At 41.4% G+C, this 19,418-nt stretch overlaps 1 protein-coding gene across 3 annotated transcripts in view; it reads right to left on the reverse strand.

Moving 5' to 3' along the window:
- CHM (CHM Rab escort protein) overlaps window positions 1–9,837 on the reverse strand; it is a 53,218-nt gene extending 43,381 nt beyond the window's left edge. Inside the window, exon 1 of one of the 3 annotated variants that reach the window (XM_053955835.1) lies at window positions 9,707–9,818. In XM_053955835.1, the coding sequence (XP_053811810.1) occupies window positions 9,707–9,755 (49 nt within the window). In that variant the 5' untranslated portion in view covers window positions 9,756–9,818. Of the gene's footprint in view, window positions 1–9,706 lie in introns of all 3 variants that reach the window. The other 2 variants (XM_053955836.1, XM_053955837.1) reach the window with 2 other exon arrangements.
- Between the last annotated feature and the right edge of the window lie 9,581 nt (window positions 9,838–19,418).

Genomic DNA, 19,418 nt, shown 5'->3' on the forward strand with positions numbered 1-19,418 from the left:
TTAGAACTTAGCATGCCATGATATATTAAAAATTGCAATAATGGTAGAACCTGGTCAGAAGATTACAACTCAAACAAAAGAAATTTTACAATGTGAGTCACTGAAATTTTTAACATTCTCATGCTACTAAAATAATGAACACTATATTGTGCTCTTTAACATTTTGCTGACCCTCTTAAATGCAACTTTATATTATTTTTTTTTCTAATAACTCTACGGCACATACCAATTGCAAACACTACTGAGTTAAAGCTTGGCACCAGCATCTTCTCCCCACAGCCTGCTCTCATAACCAGACTGAATAATTGCCAGCACAATGATACACAAAGCTTAGTGGGGTGCTCTGTTAACCACATCCTTGGTAATGTGGACAGGGATTACCTGAGGGCATTTCTGTGCAATTTTGTTCACTTCAAAGTGAACAAAAAGACTGATTGTCCTTAGAGTGGTATCCCTATCAAAATCTCCCACGTTATGCAATTGCACTCTACCAAATCAGTATGTTTTCACTATATTTAGAAAAAAAAAAATGTAGCAAAAAAGCACACCAAGAGGCTGTGATACCTCTACCAGCAATACATGCTTGGAATGGCACAGGATCCCACTGGAGTTCAATAAATAAATGGGGCTGTTCTGTAATGTCTACTCCCACTCACCAGATTTCACTTGCCCAGTTAAATGCCTTGGATTCTGGAGCAGGTTCAGAAAAGCAGGACAGCTCACCAGCTAAGCTCTGAGGCACTAACTTCCCTCAAATCTCTTTTTCAATGATCTGTTAGCTGTTTAAGCAAGTAATTCAGGAACAGCAATTAAAATTCTAGGGACTGGTATTAGGAGACACTTAGGCCATGTATTTAATTAAGGGATGAGATTTAAGGAAATGAAAGGAGTGTTTGGCTGATCTGATTTCCAGCAGCACCAGAAGCAGCTGCACTGGTGCAACTGCAGAGACAGACCTGCAAGGGGAAAAAGCAGCAGTGGAAGGGCACAATCTACTCTGGCTCACTCCATGACAAACATCCTCTCCAGCAGAATTCCAGGCCTGGGCTGTCTATTCTGTCTAGACAGAACAGTGCCTTCACCAACAAATAAACTTTGCAGTCTAGAAAACATCCCCTGGGAGCTGGCTACACCAGACTACAGTTTCACCAACTCTTCAGATCAGCAGAAGCCAACACAATCATCAAAATAAAGAGGTGCAACCTCTGCCCTCATCATCTGCCCCTTCTGACCTCCTTCCAAATCAAATAAATGGTTGGTTTTTGGGAGAGATCTTCCATGGTGTTGTCCAGAAGTACAAATGTTTGTATCAGTACAAAGAAGGAAGTGTAAGACAGGCATGACAAATTTTCCAGAAAAATACCTACAACTTCCCTTCAAAATTTCTGGTTTTAATGACTATTTTTTAATGGATTAAAAAATAAATCCTTTTCTGAATTGATAAAGCAGAAAAAGTGAAAATAGTTTTGCATTGTTGACCTTCCATAGCAAGTGAAGGTTTAACACAGAATTAACCTCCAGGGGCAGAAGGAAGGATGAACAGTTGCAGCAGTTTCTGGGATGCTTGTTTCACAGCCTTCAAGTCTTCCAAGCTGACCTTTTGGAAGCAAGAGCTCAAAACACAGACCATTGTGACCAAGGAGACAAGGAGAAAATACATAAGTGCAGCAAACACTTCTGGACTGCCATGAGACCTTGGCTGCACAGAGTCATTATGGGAGAGCTCCACACTCAGCTGTCCCCCATGTTTATATATATGGTTCATTTCACTCCCTCTATAAACTATCTGGAATAGAATCTACAACTATTCTTTGTTTGGAGTTCCCAAAAAAGCTTTTCTTTCCCTCATTGGGGCACAGAGAGCATTACTCTAGAAATGGAATTGAGAAACTTGTTTCTCCTTCCTTATTGATAAAAGCCACTGAGAAAGTGTTGTAAAACATCACCAGTGCTGCCTGGCTGACCTGGGCCGAGTTATAGCTACCAGGGCATAACTGATTGCTTTTAGCTTGATCCAATTGATACTGTGTTGGAGGTCTGTTCTTCCATTAACCTTGGATGAAATTGTTCCCTGAATTAGTTTCCTCGCTCTTGAAAGCTGGCATCAATTTTCTTCACCAACCCTGTGCTTCTAAGACACTGTGGCCCCCCACATACCCAGTGGTAAGAGTGGGAGCGTGGCTGGAAGGCGAGGCCAGCACATCCCAGCTTTTGGGGAGGCTCCCAACAACCTGCTGCAACAGGACACACTTTGCTCTTGGGTGACAACACTTTAGGAAATCCAAGACATAAATAAGACTGTCACATGGCACCAGTTTCTGAATTCTCTAACAGAAACAAAGGCACAGGGAAAAGAGGAAGCTTTGTCAAATGCAAGTTACTCCTACGTGTGACCTGTCTTGCATGGTGGTTACTGAACAAAAGCCTTTTCCAAGAAAGAGGGTTCTGGACAATTACAATATAGCTATTGTCCTTCTCTAACTAGGAAAAAAACTAACTTAGAAAAGTCTGCTTAGAAAAATGGCAATTTATGAAATGACAGCATGGAAAGCTGAACTGCCTCTGACAGGACACTCAGAGAGCTGTGCAAAATAGGTCCTCTTCAGATAATTCAGTAACAGAGAAATATGTGTTTTTCGAAACTCTTCTTACTTGGAAACAGCCTCCTGATCTGAACTTTGATTTCTCAAAAGCCCTAAAATGGATTATATTCAGATTTTGAAATGTGTTAGGTTCCTCACAAGGCACTTATCCTCCTGCATTTGGCTTCCCATTGGAAAGAAACAAAGCAGCAAGCAGAATGCATTGTAACAATAATTAGCTCTAATTAAACTAACGAACATGGTGGCATGGCCACTTCAGCAGGCAGAGGAAACCAAGGTTTGTACCAACGTTTCTGTCCAACACCCTGGGAAGTGCTAGGAGAGATTCCAGGGCTGCCTCGGAAGAAGCTGCAGGCAGAAGGAGGGAGGGAGGTGCCCAGCAGGCAGGAGGAGGGAGGTGCCCAGCAGGCAGGAGGAGGGAGGGAGGTGCCCAGCAGGCAGAAGGAAGGAGGTGCCCAGCAGGCAGGAGGAGGGTGGGAGGTGCCCAACAGGCAGGAGGAAGGAGGTGCCCAGCAGGCAGGAGGGAGGAAGGAGGTGCCCAGCAGGCAGGAGGAAGGAGGGAGTTGCCCAGCAGGCAGGAGGGAGGTGCCCAGCAGGCAGGAGGAAGGAGGGAGGGATGTGCCCAGCAGGCAGGAGGAGGGAGGGAAGTGCCCAGCAGGCAGGAGGAAGGAGGGATGTGCCCAGCAGGCAGGAGGAAGGAGGGAGGTGCCCAGCAGGCAGGAGGAGGGAGGGAGGTGCCCAGCAGGCAGGAGGAGGGAGGGAGAGAGGTGCCCAGCAGGCAGAAGGAGGGAGGTGCCCAGCAGGCAGAAGGAGGGAGGGAGGTGCCCAGCAGGCAGGAGGAAGGAGAGAGGTGCCCAGCAGGCAGGAGGGCGGTGCCCAGCAGGCAGGAGGGAGGTGCCCAGCAGGCAGCACAAGCACTGGGCTCAGGACAGCCCTGTGCTGAGCAGAAAGGTTTCTCTGCACAGGCCCCTCCCTGAGCACTGCCTCCATCCCAGCCTTCCTGGATACATAACAGGCAGATTCATCTCCATAAATCTCAAAGAGGTGCCTGCTGCAAGCTGACCTTGAAGTCTGCATCTGGTTGTTTCCAGTAACCTCTGACCAAGATAATCTCCATTACATGGAGATTCCCTATTAAATAAAATCAGCCATACTCTTGTTTTCTAGAATAGTGTTTTAGAAGTAAAAAAGAAACCGAGGAATTAGCTGCACGTTATTTAGTTATCCAAAAACCAATTATATTTTTAGCTCCAATACAACAAAGTTTGAGATAAGCACTAAGGTGGAAAACTTTTTTTTATTCTGTTTTAAAGCCAATTAATTTCTGAAGTCTTACAAAATAATGAAAACTTATAATTCACCTCTGTGTGATCAAAAACTCATTTTAGGCTTACACATTGTGTCTCCTGCTTAGCAGCTGTACTTGCTGCTCTAGTGCTGCACTGCCTCTTGCAGTGCCCTGAAAAGGACGCAGTCACTGCCCCGAGCAATTTCTAAACTAAACAACTTCGTGTCTCTGGCAGCATCCTTATTCCTGAGCTGTTCACTGCAAACTGCTTTGCAGTCATCCAGATGATAAGTTTTTACTGAATTACACAAGATCCATCTTGAAAAGGCTTAAATGTTTAATTTGCTTCACTCCAACTACTAAATAAATCACAAGTGGCTTCTTCATAATATAAAATGTTGAAGGGAAATATATAAAAACGTTGGAACGCAGACAATTTCAAAACAATCTTCTGGAGTCAGACAGTTGACCAGCTGCAATACATTTTGTTTGCATCTGAACTTCTAAGTAGAGAAGAGCAGCTGACTCTGGAAGAGCTCACTACAAAATACTCCTGGTGTGCTTTTGATATATGTGACATTTTAAAAGCATTTCATAATTTAATTGCAAATTAAATTACTTCTTGTATATAATTTTTTAAGATAAAGATGATTAAAATTGATTCATTTTAATATTTACTCATATTGCAGAGCAGTATCAGAAAACACTTCTGCATTACAGAGTATGGCATAAAAATGTCAACCCACTAAGAAAAGTAAGAACGTGTTACTGGTCAAGAAAGAAGTCACAGGTAAAAAGTTTCTTCTCCTACACTGTACTTGCATACAGTTATCTGTGTCTTATCACAGGAACTTGGCAATGAAAACAATTCAATCTCACAGTTGGTGTAAATGAACATTATTTACAAAAGGAACACAAGCACTTAGGCTTGAAATAAGAATGTAACTTCTTACTAAAAATTATACTCACACCAAGCAATGTTCTCCAGCACAAACTACAGCTCTGAGTCCAATCTTTGGTTTAAAGCAATAGCAGCAGACAAAGCAAAGCACTTGAATTTAAAGATCTGCACAGCAAGACACACACTGAGTTTTATTTTCATTGAAGTCTTCTAATACTTTCACTTCCTCTTCTGCTTCCCCATGGGAAAAGAGCTTGCTCTCCTTGCTCCTTACACATTTGTAAACACTTCATGAAAGGATACTGAGGAGGTTTCTCCTGCATCAGCAGCTCCAGGTAGCTCCCTGGGTAGCAGCAGGGGCTCTCTCTCCCAGGGTGCCCTGGCACAGCCTGAGAGCAGCTCCTGCAGGAGGACTGGACCCACTGCCATTCTCCAGGCAGTGGAACCACATTTCCTGCTGGGATACACAAACCTGGCTTTCCACTGTTCCTCATTCAGACTGGAATTTCAAAGTACCTTACTAAGCCTTTTTCTAAAGGAGTTTTTCACCTTGATATGCAGATGACCTACTCTGTATTTTTCACAGTAGAGTCACAGGAGTCCTGCAGGCTCTGATTCTGTAAGATCAGCAATATGATCTGGAAAAGCTGCAGAACACAAACAGGCTGAGAAGGACAACAAAGGATTCACAGAACAACGAGTTCTCCCACAAGAGCAGCCAGGGACACTGCGCAGTATCTGGGAAAGGAACCTGCCTGAGGTACCAGTGGGAGCCTAAACCTCCCAGAGGGGTGTACCTCTGCTACACCCCAAAATCCAGACTGGAAGCCAGGCCAGCACACAACCCCTCCATTTTAGTCAGGTTAAAAAAATCAGTAAAGAAGCTAAAGGTACATTTACATGTGGAGAATACTGAAAAAAATGAAAGGGGGACACACACAGAGAGGACACGGGACAGGACTGTTGAGTCAGTGTTCATTTTGTTTGACATTTAAATGGACAGGCAATGACTTATGTACAAATGATTATAAAACGTGGTCTATTTCCTCCTTCCAGACATCAACATTACAAGTCAGTGCCACTGTGTTAGTCCACAATGACCACTGACGTCAAAAAATATCCATCTTCAGCTGGTTTTCCATCGAGCTTTCATCAACTTTAAATAGCTGCTGATATAAACCGAAGACTGCAGTTATATAAGATAATGCAACCAAAATATCTGCCCAAATGATGTATTACAAAATATTTTAGTCACATTCTAAAAATATCCTGCAACAATAAAACTATTATGAATTTTTTTTATCAATCTTCAGTGTTTACTTTAAAGTTTGCATTTGAAATATTTGGGTTTACTTGTAAGGTATATTTTAAAAACAGTGTTAGTATCTGGAAGTGATTTTTCCTAACACACTACACTTACATAAGATAAACATAAAGTACTTACACCACTCCCAGCATATCGAACAATAAATAATAGATTCTCCTGACAGGACTTTGATGACCCGGCAAAGCCCGAGTGCTTTCAGCCAAAATCATATGAAACCATAAATCACTCCTTATTTTATAGAATATTTCAAAATGGTTTCCTGCTTTCTACCTTGAAAGTCATTTCATGTGTTATTTATAACCACTGAAAACCAGAATGGAAAGAAAATGGCATAGAACTAGAATATTTACTGTGACTGCTTTTATAAAGAATAACTCTTTTTTAGGAAACAAATAGAATTACTGGCAGACAAAGTTGTGAATACAACACCTTTCAAAGAGCAATATCCTTTACAACTTTTCCAGCAGTTAACACAGGTCTTGGGGAGTGTCAGAGACAAGAAGTCCAGACTGAATACAATCCAGTTCACTGAAGAAATTCCAAGGTAAACATGACCCTGCACCGGTATCCAAACCACTCTGCACAGCCACAAAGTTGCAAATCTTGGCACTTACAGGGGTTTCTGCCCTGAACTCAGCACTGCTGAATGTTTTGCCTATGAATTTTCCTATTTCACAACTGCCTGAAGACAAAAGGTCAGCCACTGACCCCCAGTTCTGCTATTACACCGATAAAAATCACAGAGAAGAGACCTTCCCAAAGAGCAGACCTGCTCTGAGGACTGATGATCCTGGAGAATATCTGCTTTGGCCAAGAGCATCCAACAAACCCACTCCTGCCTGGCTGATGGGTAACGAGCACAGCACTGTGTTCAAAAAGCAGGGATATGAGAGACTGGAGGAGACAGGGAGGGGAGAGTCACTTCAAGGCTACAACAAAAAGGAAGTAAAGCAAAACAACATCCTAACAGCTTTAATTCTCATATTGTATTGGCCATGAAAAACCTCAATTTATGCTCATCCGTTTCATGTCATGAGATAATCCAGTTTTCTTTAGAACTGTGGATGTCAATTCCACGATAGTAGCAAAATTTCAGCTGCTGTACCCACCAGGATGAGTATTTTTGTACTCACATCCACCTTGCTCTAAACTTGCTCATTGAAGAAAATATATGAGTTAAGGAAAAGGAATTTTTTCTAAAAGAAAATTTCCTTTTCCCATAGCAATATTGATGAATTAATTGAACCTAGACATTAACTGAAGCACTGATGACTAAAATTTAGTTGAGGCTCCATTTGCACTAAGCTCACTACAGGGAAACAGTTAAATGAGCCTGAAATAAAAACAAATCCAAATCTTATGTTACCACTCAGTCTAATTACTGAATTTAATAGATGCACAAGTTATAAAACCAGGAAAAGGCCACACATGCAGAAATTAATACAATTACTACTATGCATTAAAAATACCATTAAACACAAACATTCTAATTATTATGGTATGGCAATTGCATATTCATAGGTACACTCAGCACCAGTGACAGCAAGAGAAACCAGAGAGTTGAAGACTAGGCTAAAATATTCCCTCAGGAGTCACTTCCCAAAGAGAAGCCAGATGAAAGTTCTGCTCTGAACAATCTTCCATACTGAGAAATTTAATACAGATTAAAAACCCTCAGTCAGTCATCAGTGCTAATCACCACTTATGGATGTTCTCAGGAAAAAGGAATGCACAGACAAAACAACTCCTGAAGTGCAGAACTCTGAGAGTCTTGGAATTAGTTTGAGCAGTACTCTCTACAGGTGGGCAAAAAGGCATCCTTGAATATAAATCAACACCCCCAAATACAGCAATATTTCAGAGAATTTAGCTCAGAGAACCTCCCTCTTGCAACATCAAAGCTCCAATATCACACCTCACTCCAAAGCAGGGAAGATTGGGTTTGATGGCTGCACGTGACCTGCTCTGGCACAGACAGTCCTTGTTCCCTTCATGGCTAGAGGAGTAAATAGCTTAACATTAATATAGTTTTCATAAAACTCTGAGTTTCTGCATGTTTACCCCATGGCAGTAAATGGATCATCCTCAAAAATCACAGAAGTTGCACAATGTTTAATATTTCACCCTTACAGTTTGATACTTCAGTTTCTTATTATTAACCAACCTCCTGACACACTCAAAATGTTCTCAAATCTGAGCACATATAAAAAATGTCAGATTCATAACTGCAAACCATGACACAGAACAGCGTTAAGACACAAAAGGGATCTCTTAATTTGCTCAAGAACTTAAAATTTTCATTTTAGCACAGTTTTGGTCAAAACAATGGGGGCAGTATGGTTTTATGATTACTCAAAAACTCCAGATATAAATCAGAAATCTTTTAAACAATTATACATACACTGTATGGGGATTGCTTTTTTCTGCTGAACACTGAAATCAGCAATTTCTTTAAGAAACTCATTCATTCTATTCCAAAGTGCTAGGAATCTTAACTCCCATGGACATAATTTCACAGATCAGCAAACTCCAAAACCAGAGTTACTAATTTCATATGGAAAACAGTAACATTTAGAAGTGCCTTCCCATTTGTGCTCCAAACAACACCCTGAGCTCTTTGCAAAGGCAAACAAAATCTGCCTGTAAATTTGGGACCTATAAACAGTGATGCACTTTAAGAGTAGAGCTCAGTGCTGAATTTAAGGCTTATTGAGACCAATCTGAACCAGGTCACTGCCACTGGATTCTACAAACAGAAATCTATTCCAATAATTCAAGATTATTTTGCTACACAAGCACCAAGAATCTTAGTTCTGAAGGAATGTTTAAAAATTTCTCTTGGTTTGTGAGATTGTGGTAAGTTACAGTGAGACACTCCAGGTCTCCAGCATTATTCACCTGAACAGGATGAAGTTGCCCAGGATACAGAAAGTGCAGAAAGATTAGAATTAAGTGTCTGGAATATGCAATCATTCATAGACAGAGAGATGTGCTTTAATGAGAAAGACTCAAAAAGTTTTGTGTTATTTATAAAGCAGTGGTAGATATTAGAAAACTGACTTTGAAGATTTAAAACTACTTGTATGGCAGGATATGATAAAAAACATATCAGCCTATAGCACATATATTGCAACAAGATAGAAGTTCAGCTCTTCAGAGCTATTTTCCTTGCACAAAAGCAAACCTGACGAGCAGGATGGTATTTCGGGAACAAGGGCTGGCAGGGGAGGCAGAGTCAGTCAGACAAGGTTTGTGCCCGGTCACAGGGCCGGGGGTCTTGGCAAATCCCTCTCAGGTCCAGCCCCACACGGCCCTCCGTGACAACTCCATTTCTAAGCAAATGTGGCCACTGCAGTGTGAGCAGCAGCCCTACAGCGGGCTGCGATGCCCGGGACGCTGGGGGGAATGTCCCCGCCGCTGTCACGGAAACGTCCCGCAGGTACCTCAGCAGCCACTCGCACACCCTGCCCGCCCTCCCCAGACGCCGCTGCCGCCCCTCAGCCGGGGACCCGCGTCCCCCCGCCGCCCCTTCGAGCTTCGGCCCCTGCCAGGGCCGGCGCTGCCCCCCGTGTCCGTCCCGCCCGTACCGGTGCCCACCACCACCACATCGAACTCTGTGGGCAGGTTGTCCGCCATCTTGGGAGGCGCCGTCACGGGCGCGCCGCCGGCGGAAAGGGCGGGAGCGGCGGCGGCGGGGGTTCCGGCGGCCGCGGGGGGAGCGGAGCGCTCCGGGAGAGAGGGGCGGCCCCGCCTGAGGGAGCGGAGCGCTCCGGTAGAGAGGGGCGGCCCCGCCTGAGGGAGCGGAGCGCTCGGGGATGGAGCGGAGCGCTCCGGGAGAGAGGGGCGGCCCCGCCTGAGGGAGCGGAGCGCTCCGGGAGAGAGGGGCGGCCCCGCCTGAGGGAGCGGAGCGCTCGGGGAGAGAGGGGCGGCCCCGCCTGAGGGAGCAGAGCGCTCGGGGATGGAGCGGAGCGCTCCGGGAGAGAGGGGCGGCCCCGCCTGAGGGAGCGGAGCGCTCCGGGAGAGAGGGGCGGGCCCGCCTGAGGGAGCGGAGCGCTCCGGGAGAGAGGGGCGGGCCCGCCTGAGGGAGCGGAGCGCTCCGGGACAGAGGGGCGGCCCCGCCTGAGGGAGCGGAGGGCTCGGGGATGGAGCGGGGCGAGAGCCCGGGGGTGTCCCGCGTCCGTCCCCCTGGAACCCGCCAGCCCCTCGGCCTCAGCGTCGCTCACTCCTCTGCTGTCCTGCTCATCCGCAGAAGCAGCCCTGACCTGCCAGGCAGGAACGCTGCGGGATGCAGCGGGGAGTATACATACATACACAAGCGCCTACATCCATCAATAAGCTTCTTAACTACAGTCACATGGCGGCATTCCACCTACTGAGCCAAACGCAAATCGCTTCAATGCAAGCACGCGTGTTTTTGTATGACTTACGGGTCGATTTGAGGAAGAAATCAAATTGTTCCCTGTGAGGGTGGGCAGGCCCTGGCACAGGTGCCCAGAGAAGCTGTGGCTGCCCCTGGATCCCTGGAAGTGTCCAAGTTCCACAACCTGGAAGTGTCCAAGGTTGGACGTTGGGCCTTGGAGCAGCCTGGGACAGTGGAAGGTGTCCCTGCCATGGCAGGGTGGCACTGGGTGAGCTTTAAGGTCCCTCCCAGCCCAAACCATCTTATGAACATCACTGAAGTTTCTTGGATGACCGTTACCTCAGAAACAACAAATTTGGCTTTTATTATTTACATATTTACTGTTTCCAAAAGAATTTATATTGTTTTTCAATCTTGTTGCTCACTGCTCTTTATTAATATATCCAAGAAAATGTTTTCATCATTATTTTTAAAAAGTTACCCCAATTGCAGTATTTTTTCCTTTAGCCAGCATGTTGAACACAGATTTAAAAAGAAAGTTATTAGTGTTAGAAAGTTTATCAGTCATTAATTTCATGTATTTTCTTGTTAATTAACAGATCGATATTTGACTGTACTACATTCGCTGCATGCAAAACCCTTTCTTTTTTTCTTAACTCATTAACTCTTTCTATCCCTCTGAAGCCCAAAGCCACACGTTAGTCTTGCTCAGCCTCTTCTTCCACCTTACAAGGAGAAGAAAGTGGAACTGGGTAAAATTCAGAATCTCCTGCTTCAGAGTTGCCCCTCCCATAACACCAGTTTGAGTGTAAGAACAGCAGGACTAAAACCACAGATTTGAAAAAGCCAGATATAGCAATGTAGGCAAAATAACCCAGCACAGAACACCTGTGCCAGAAAACGCTGGAAATTTCTGGAAAGTTTTTATTTTATATTTAATGGCTTATATGGCTTTAAACTAATCTCTTAATATTGTTCATTGTGTATGATTATATTAAAGTCTTATCACCTTAAATCAATAATAACAATAAACCAGCTAGCAGCCTGTTAACACCTTATTACAAGCTCCTTGTTCGCATAGCAAAAGAAGAGTGAAAATAGTAAAAAGTGACTAATGGGAACCAGAGGCCACGTTACCCCTGTGGTACTGCCAGAGGTACTGCCAGACGTGCTGGAGCACAGTGCAGCACAGAAAACAGTCTAGCAGGAAACATCCAACTATGCAAGAACAAAAAATAGAGATTTAACAGCAGCACTTGCTTACTGCACTGATAAATATGTGACAATTAGGAGCTGTGAATTCAGAGAGAAAAGGAGTATGATCAAGTCTTATGTTCCTTATGTTTCCAACTGTCCCAGAGAGATTTTTGTTAAAACTTCCATTGTTTTATTGTTTGATTTTGATTAAAACTTCCAGCTCCCATGCAGTTCCATGGATGGAGCTGTCATTTCTACTTTTCAACATGTAAAGGAAATAAAGCTGCAGAGTTCTCACAGTGCTGGATCATCCCTGACCTAAATGTCTTTTGCTGAGGAACAAAGCATCACTATACTGGTTAGATGAGATAAGAGAAACTCCCCTTGCACATCCTTTTCCTACTGAGGCAAGGCACACTCAGGAAAGTCTAACATCACCACGAGACCCTTTTGTTACTGTTTAATATAATTCTAGGACTGCACTGGAGCAGAGCTATTTCACTGTCAATGTCTTACTGTTTCTCAAGTGCTTAAGTATTTATCCCACCACAAAATGCTGTTGTTTGGTGCTGTGAGTTCCTGTTAGCTTCATTCATAAGATGCAATCAGTGCAATCCTATTCCGTGATGACAGTCATTATCCACTGGACCAGAAATCCTCCTTAGTACTTTTTATTTGACAAAAATGATTATTCAGGATCTTTAACTGCAAGGTTTGTCAGTCCCACACAACACCAAAGTATTTCTCTGTAGTTTGCAGTTTTAGTATCAGCAAATGAAGAAGTGAAATATGTAAGTATGAATAATTTTTATGAGAATTTCATGGACCTTGAGAAAATGTCTTGCCATGTTTTTCTCTTTAGCTATTTAATTGCAATGTCATATTAACAGAAAGCAGCATACCCAATTCTGCATGGATGAATAAGCACATTCAATAAAGAAGATTTAACAGAGTAAATCAAACACTGGATTAAACATTTTCTGCATAACAGACCACAAAATGGGCATTCATTTTACCAATAGATCCTCTACATTAGAAACAAATAGAAATGCACACCAACGTAATTAAACTGCACATCCTGTGCCCTGATTACTGAATTTCCCTATATTTTGTTAAACGAGGTCTCATCAATTAGGATTGCCAAAATGCATTCCAAAATGCATACTGAAAAAACGAATGTAATTTTTTTTAAACATTTGGATTAAATGCATTTTCCCCTATGTTTTATGAAATAATTCCTACATATGTAATCCTACATATTGCAGAGGATTTATACAGATTTTTTAGCAGTAGCAGTTCAGAAAGGCACACAAAGATAATTTTAAGATCCCACTTTTTGCAGTTCTAAATACTTTTTCTGTGAGCAACTTTTCCAACTTTGATCTCAACCAAAACATCTCTCATAAAAACACGGTGTTTTACTTTATGACTTTTATTTGGGATTTTCACATGTCCATAGAACTACCCTTGTTACTTTAAAGTTTGTGTAGTTAATACCTAATTCTATCAAATTGCTTTTCAGAAGAACAGTAATCTGAGCAAAATCTCATAAGGTCTGGAAGTGTTTTTATTTTCCCCAGTAGGAACACTGAAGTCCAAAAGAAAATTAGGACGAACCAGCATTAGAATTATGGAGTTTCTAGTTATCTCAAGATCTAATCTCCCACCATTTGATCAAATGCTTCTTCCTCCAAAAAATAAACAGCAAATGCTATGATGAATTTTAATTTTCTTGAGTTATGTAGTCTCTTTATCCTGCAGTGATTTCACATGTGAAATCTCATTACTCATTCTATTGTTCCCTCAATGGATACAGAATTTAATTCTCCTTGAGTACCAGTTTGAATAAGGATCAGCAGCAGGATCGGGCCCATTAGCGGCTTGAAGCATCCAGTGAATAATCTGCTTTATCCCAACGAAATGGCTCATTAGTTCAGGCAGTGTTTGTGTGGTGCAGCAGTTGTGTGTGCTTTTCCTCTGGAGTTTTGCAGTTCCACAACTGGCACCCACTCACGCGTACGCCACCCTGATTGTTCATTAACCACAGGAACAGCCTCGCCACAGTCAGGCGTGTTTGGGAAAAAATTACTTGTTTCCAAATTTATTCTAGAACCTTGATTCCAACTTCCTCTTTTTTACCATTATCTGAGTTTGTCTTCCTGTCACAGCTTGCAGTGGTCAGCCTCAATCATGCCCGTACAACTTGTGTGATATTAATGCCATTAGACCCTATACTGCAAATCCTCAGTGGGATGCAGACATGCAGTTCCCATGGATGGAATGAATATTCTTGTGATACAGGCCTTGGTAGATCAGTGACCTGAATATATTTTAAAAACTCTGACTAATTAAACCCACATTCTCTACCTAAGGAGCAGTGAAACTCAATTTGAAGTTGCCCTTTTGATTACTAAGATGTGTATAAATTATGGGATTGCTTACAGAGACTGGAAAGAGAATTACATGTCACTTGACTTCTGTAACCATGCAAGGCAAAGAGTTTACTTTTTCAATCTTTTATTAATGACAATCTGCAAAAATTCTGTAGATCTCTCATGGCAGTCAAAATTATCTTGTGATAATTGCACCAAGGAGAAAAATCCCCAGGATGACAGTTTTGACAATGCTGCTCTCCCAGTGTAACTGGCAGAGTACAGAAAGAAAGTTCCACTACAGCTACATTAAGGATTACCTGTAAGTTTTCTGGGTTTCCTAAAACTACAGGTATCCAGGAAGAAGGAGAAAGTTTTTGCAGCAGCCCCAAGATTCAGGTTGGTTCCAAGTCCAGGATGCCACAAAGCAGAGTTGAATGCTTTCTGTCCTGGCAGTTCCACTCTTTGTCTATTCCAGCATGTAAAATTCTTGGTCAATTACAATACTTCAGAAAGTGTCAGTCAGAAAAAAGAAACTGATTGAAAATATAAGACTGCTGTACGAAATTGTGTAATAAATGAAGATTCATTAGGATTATGATTTATTAAGATTTAAGGAGGATTAAGTAAAGATGGACAAGTGTGTCTAATGACATTCAATTACTGCCTTACTTCATTTGCAATATTACTCAAAGCAGTTTTATTGCATAGTGAGGTTTTCAAACTTGTGTTCTCTGAGTTTAGGAAAACTGTACCTTTTCCAGCACATCTGGAGACTGTAACTTAGGTAAGAAATTAATCTCTTTTCTCTGGAAATATTCCCGTTCTTTTATATATTGCATTTCTTTTATTCATCCCTTTTGACTTGTTGCCAGTTTATGAATACAGATGCTTCAGCCATTAGTGCATATTCCTACTTCATTACAGTCAGCACAAGTTTTACCATGCAAAGTTCAGCCTCACCTTCTTGGTCTTTTCTGTTTGATTAACAAACCATAATTACACCTGAAGGTAAACTGTCTCTTGCCTTAAAGAGGCGATAGGAGTAGTTATTTTATTTCACTTAATTTATATATATGTATTTAAAAATGTGCCCATACAAATACTGAAAAAAACAGGAATTAGTCTGGGAGATGGATGATACAGAAAATGAAACAACAGCAGCCAGCCACAGGTTGGACGTTTTGCATTTCCTGTTTGAGGAGAATGACAAGTGCAAGATCATTGAGTAATTTTTAAAGATCAGCATTCTCCAGTCTTGAAAATCATAACTCGCACCTGACTGAAATGGAAAGAGAGGATAAAGCAAGACTTTAAGTTCTGAAACTGATAAAGGTCCCTTAGGAAACTCCCCATAAATATTATCATATAATTAAAAGGGTTTAAGGTAGTCTATAAAGTAAAGGAATTGATGTGTCTCATATGCAGTATTTTTGCCCAGACTTCACCAGAGAAACCATAAACAAAAGACTATAAAGGCCTCAGCTGAAATGAATTCTTGCCAGCTGGGATTCTTGTGAAGACACACGTGTCACCAAGGACTCCAACACCAAACTGTAGCCAAGAAACAGCTGAAAGTTAAAAGTGAGTAACAGCCAGGGACTGACTTTCAGGTAAATCAGGCTATTGGTGATAACTGATGAAAATTAATACAACAACTACATTTGAAATTACAGAAGCAGGTGACTAAAAATGATAAAGCAAACACTGTTCCTGCTTTGATAAAATCTCTGTTGGAGGCTGATTTGCCTCAGTTCCAAGGCTGGGTCTGTCAGGGCTCCACTTGTGTAAGAGCAGAGATTTAATTTGGGCTTTGCTGCTGCAGTGGTGGAAATTTAACATTATCTGAGAGTACACACAGCCAGGGAGGGGCTGCCAGACCCTCTTCCTCTGTTTCCTCTAAAAGGGCATGTATGCAAATATCTCAGCTGCAGCAGGGTGATTTGGGGACAAATTGAAGTTATGAAAGGGCCGTGGCTAAAAAGAAAGTTATCAGCTTATAAACAGGAATATGTGTAATCACCTCTTTGATAAATGAATTTACTAAACTCATATACAGCAAAGGCCTCCTTATTAAACATTTCCATCTCAATGTTACAGTTCAAGCAAGTTTTGTGTTTAAAATACTCTCTTTAGGATTTTAAAGCCAGAGAGTAGCAGTAGTGGTGCACTGAAATCTTTAAGGCAATTGAAAGGAGATTATACTCAGCTTGCTCACAGAAAGGAGAAAAGCTCTTTCAGAAGCAGTAAACTGGTGCCAGACTGTATGTATGTATGATGCTTTTGAGAATTCAGGATGGACACTCAGGATTTAACATCCATTTTTCATTAATCCAGAGTATACTCCATTTAACTGCTGCCTTTTCTTCTGCAGAAAAGAAGAAATCCACATTTGCACTTATTAAACTTTAATTGAACTATATATCTAGGAAAAGAACGTTCCTACTGTAAACAATATGTGGGCCAGCTATATTGAAGTATGTAGTGTTTTTTTTAAGATGTTTGCATTAATCTGTTTTCAGTGGGCAATATCTGCAACCTGAATTTCAACCCCATTGCCTTGATAACAGCCTTTTCTCCAGGCTGTGTGTTCTTAGAGTGATAACATATAAAATGAAAACAATAAAAGGTCAAATCGTGTAGTCTGAATGAGAATTTTAATTTTGAGTGTAATAAACCATAATGCACAGTACTCATTAGAAAGTTATTTGTTTAGTTTTAGCATCATCTTTTTCAGGGTACGATGTTGGCCTAGCAGAGCCCAGATCCATGCAGCACTCCCAGGACAGCTCTTCCATAAGGTAACCTCTCCAGGAGCACAGCAGTTATTCCTAGAGCTCCAAGCACTTCTCTCAGGCGTTCTGCACCACAGAATCTCTGAGGGAGCAAGGAGACTTCGAGCTGTTATCTCTACTGCAGCTCTGTGCCTGAAATGGCTCAAACCCAGAGAGCAGAACTGATGGGAGTGCCAAGTGCCCTCCCCTTTTTGCACCTCCTTAGCACCTAAGCAGCAGCACTTCCTCCTCTGTTTGATGGAGTAAATAAGGAATAGGCTGTAGCTCCTCACACTGGGAATATTAATTCTATATAAAGACCCTCATTTCGGCCTTTCCATTAAGCCAGAAGAGACAGAATTCCCCCCCCCCCCCCACTTCAGAAGAATGCTGTGCTGTTGTCAATGTTGAGGCAGATTATTAGGAAGATTTGCAAGAATAACTACTTAAAATGGTCACATTCATTTTAAAGAAAAGAAATATAATTGGTATTTGCATAGAAGAAAATGGATGAATTTAAATTTTAGTTGATTATAATTATTGTCATCATAATCATCATCATTATCTTTGTATGTCTAAATGACTGATTCAAAGAAGAATTTTTCACACATTTCACATGTCAGTGCAATTCTTTTCTGTTTTGTGCTTTAGTGGTTGGGGTTTTTCATTTGCTTTTTTCAGTCTGAACTTTTCATGGAAGCTATTGTAATTTTCTTTAAAGGTGGAAAAATGTTTCAAAAGAAGTCAGATCTAAAAGTGCTACATACGTCCTTCTTTTTTTAAAAAAAAGATAATCAAATTGTACAGAAAAACAGGTACCTAAATACTGTGGGATGGCACTTTGAACTGCTCCTAAGTAAGGGATTTTAAATAGTGAGGTGCTAGCTAAATCTGCCCTTTTGAGCCAGACAAGGGATGTCAAACAGTGATAGTTGCACACAAATTAGTAGGTGAACTAATTGAAGTGGTAGTGCATCCAGATGAGGGTTTCATTCAAAAAGTCCATTAATGAACTGGGACTGTGTGTAGGCACTGGGCTCCTAAAGATTTCCAAAGTTCCTAATGATTGTTTGTATTTCAGCACTATAGATACTGATCCAGCTGGGATTTAATTCTGTGTTCCCTGGTAATGTTGCTACATAAACTCTGTGTATTCAACTAGTAAATCTATATTGTGTGGGTTTATCAGTATTGGCAGTTATGAACAGTTCAGACCCACAATATTTGTTGGTGAAAGCAGTTTCCTTTTTCCTGAGTTTATATCACATCAAACCAGAGATGAGCAATCAAGACTACAAAGGCTGTATACTGTGCATTGCAAAATAAAAGTTTCATAATTCCCATTTCCCTGATGACTTTGAAATGACTATGAAAAGCATTTTGTCACAGAGGGATCATCAGAGCTGGTGTGATAGCTGCAATTCCTGATACCTGGCATCTGTGAAAAACAGGGCTTGATCTTCCAGAACTTAACCTTTCGCATTACTTCATTTTCTTTTGTTCCTTTACTCTTGCATCAGGGCCAGTGAGCCAAGTGCTAAAATCCTGTTTCTGACCAGGGTTGCTGAGACTTGTGGAAACAATTGCTCCCTGCAGCCTTGCAGGGATGGCAGTTTCCGGACAGCCTCTTTTCAGATGGCTTCCTGCACAATCAGGAATTCCCTAAATAGGAATTGAGAAGATGGATTCTATGGGAAGCCTTGGTTCAATTCAGTTATGGTGTCTTTCCTATTTTCTTGGAATGAACAGAAGCACGTTCATGCCACTGCACAGAAAGATACCTTAAAAAACACACTTGGAGCTGTAAAAACTCACAGATGAGCTGCCTCTGCCCAAGAGGTTCACTGAGGAGAGCCTGTTGGAAGGATTGTCCTGAATGGCTGCTCTTAGGCAGAGGAATTGTCAGAATTCAGACTGGCAATTGATGAGCTGCAGCACAGCCATGGGAAACCTCGGGCCAAAAGACAGACTTTAAACTTTCCTCACTATGTCCAGGAATTGGAATTTTTAACATGTATTTTGTGTGGAAAAGGATTGCACTGAATGATGCTGGATTCAAATAGGTTTCAATTAATGGAAAATATCAACAAACTGAGGATTTCTGGCTAATTTCATGCATTGAAGTGACCACAGTGTGTTCAACCAACATTCATTATTAAAATAGCAAAGAAAATTGGTGTCTGAATTCCTATCACTCTAAGCAAAACCATTTTTAAAAAAAAATCTGTTTGATTCTATTGATCATATAAAATAGACAATTGTCTAAAATAGAACACACAGTTCAATTTTTAAAATTTAAACTATATTGTACGTTTACATTTTAGGGAACACATATTTACATTGCAAAGTATCTGTTAAAATAGAACACTCAGTTCAATTTTTAAATTTAAACTATATCATACATTTACATTTTAGGGAAAAATATTTACATTGCAAAGTATCTATTAAACCTTGCTTTATTCTATATGCATAGATCTTGTGGGAAAAAATAGGGAAGATCTTGTCATATTTAAAATCATAATGGAATCAAAATTGTAAGATATCCCTTTAGAAAAATTTCTGAAGAAATACTTTTAGTTTACAGTGCTCCTCAATG

Source organism: Vidua chalybeata, chromosome 14 (genome assembly GCF_026979565.1).
Source record: "Vidua chalybeata isolate OUT-0048 chromosome 14, bVidCha1 merged haplotype, whole genome shotgun sequence".
In the NCBI taxonomy this organism is placed as follows: domain Eukaryota; kingdom Metazoa; phylum Chordata; class Aves; order Passeriformes; family Viduidae; genus Vidua; species Vidua chalybeata.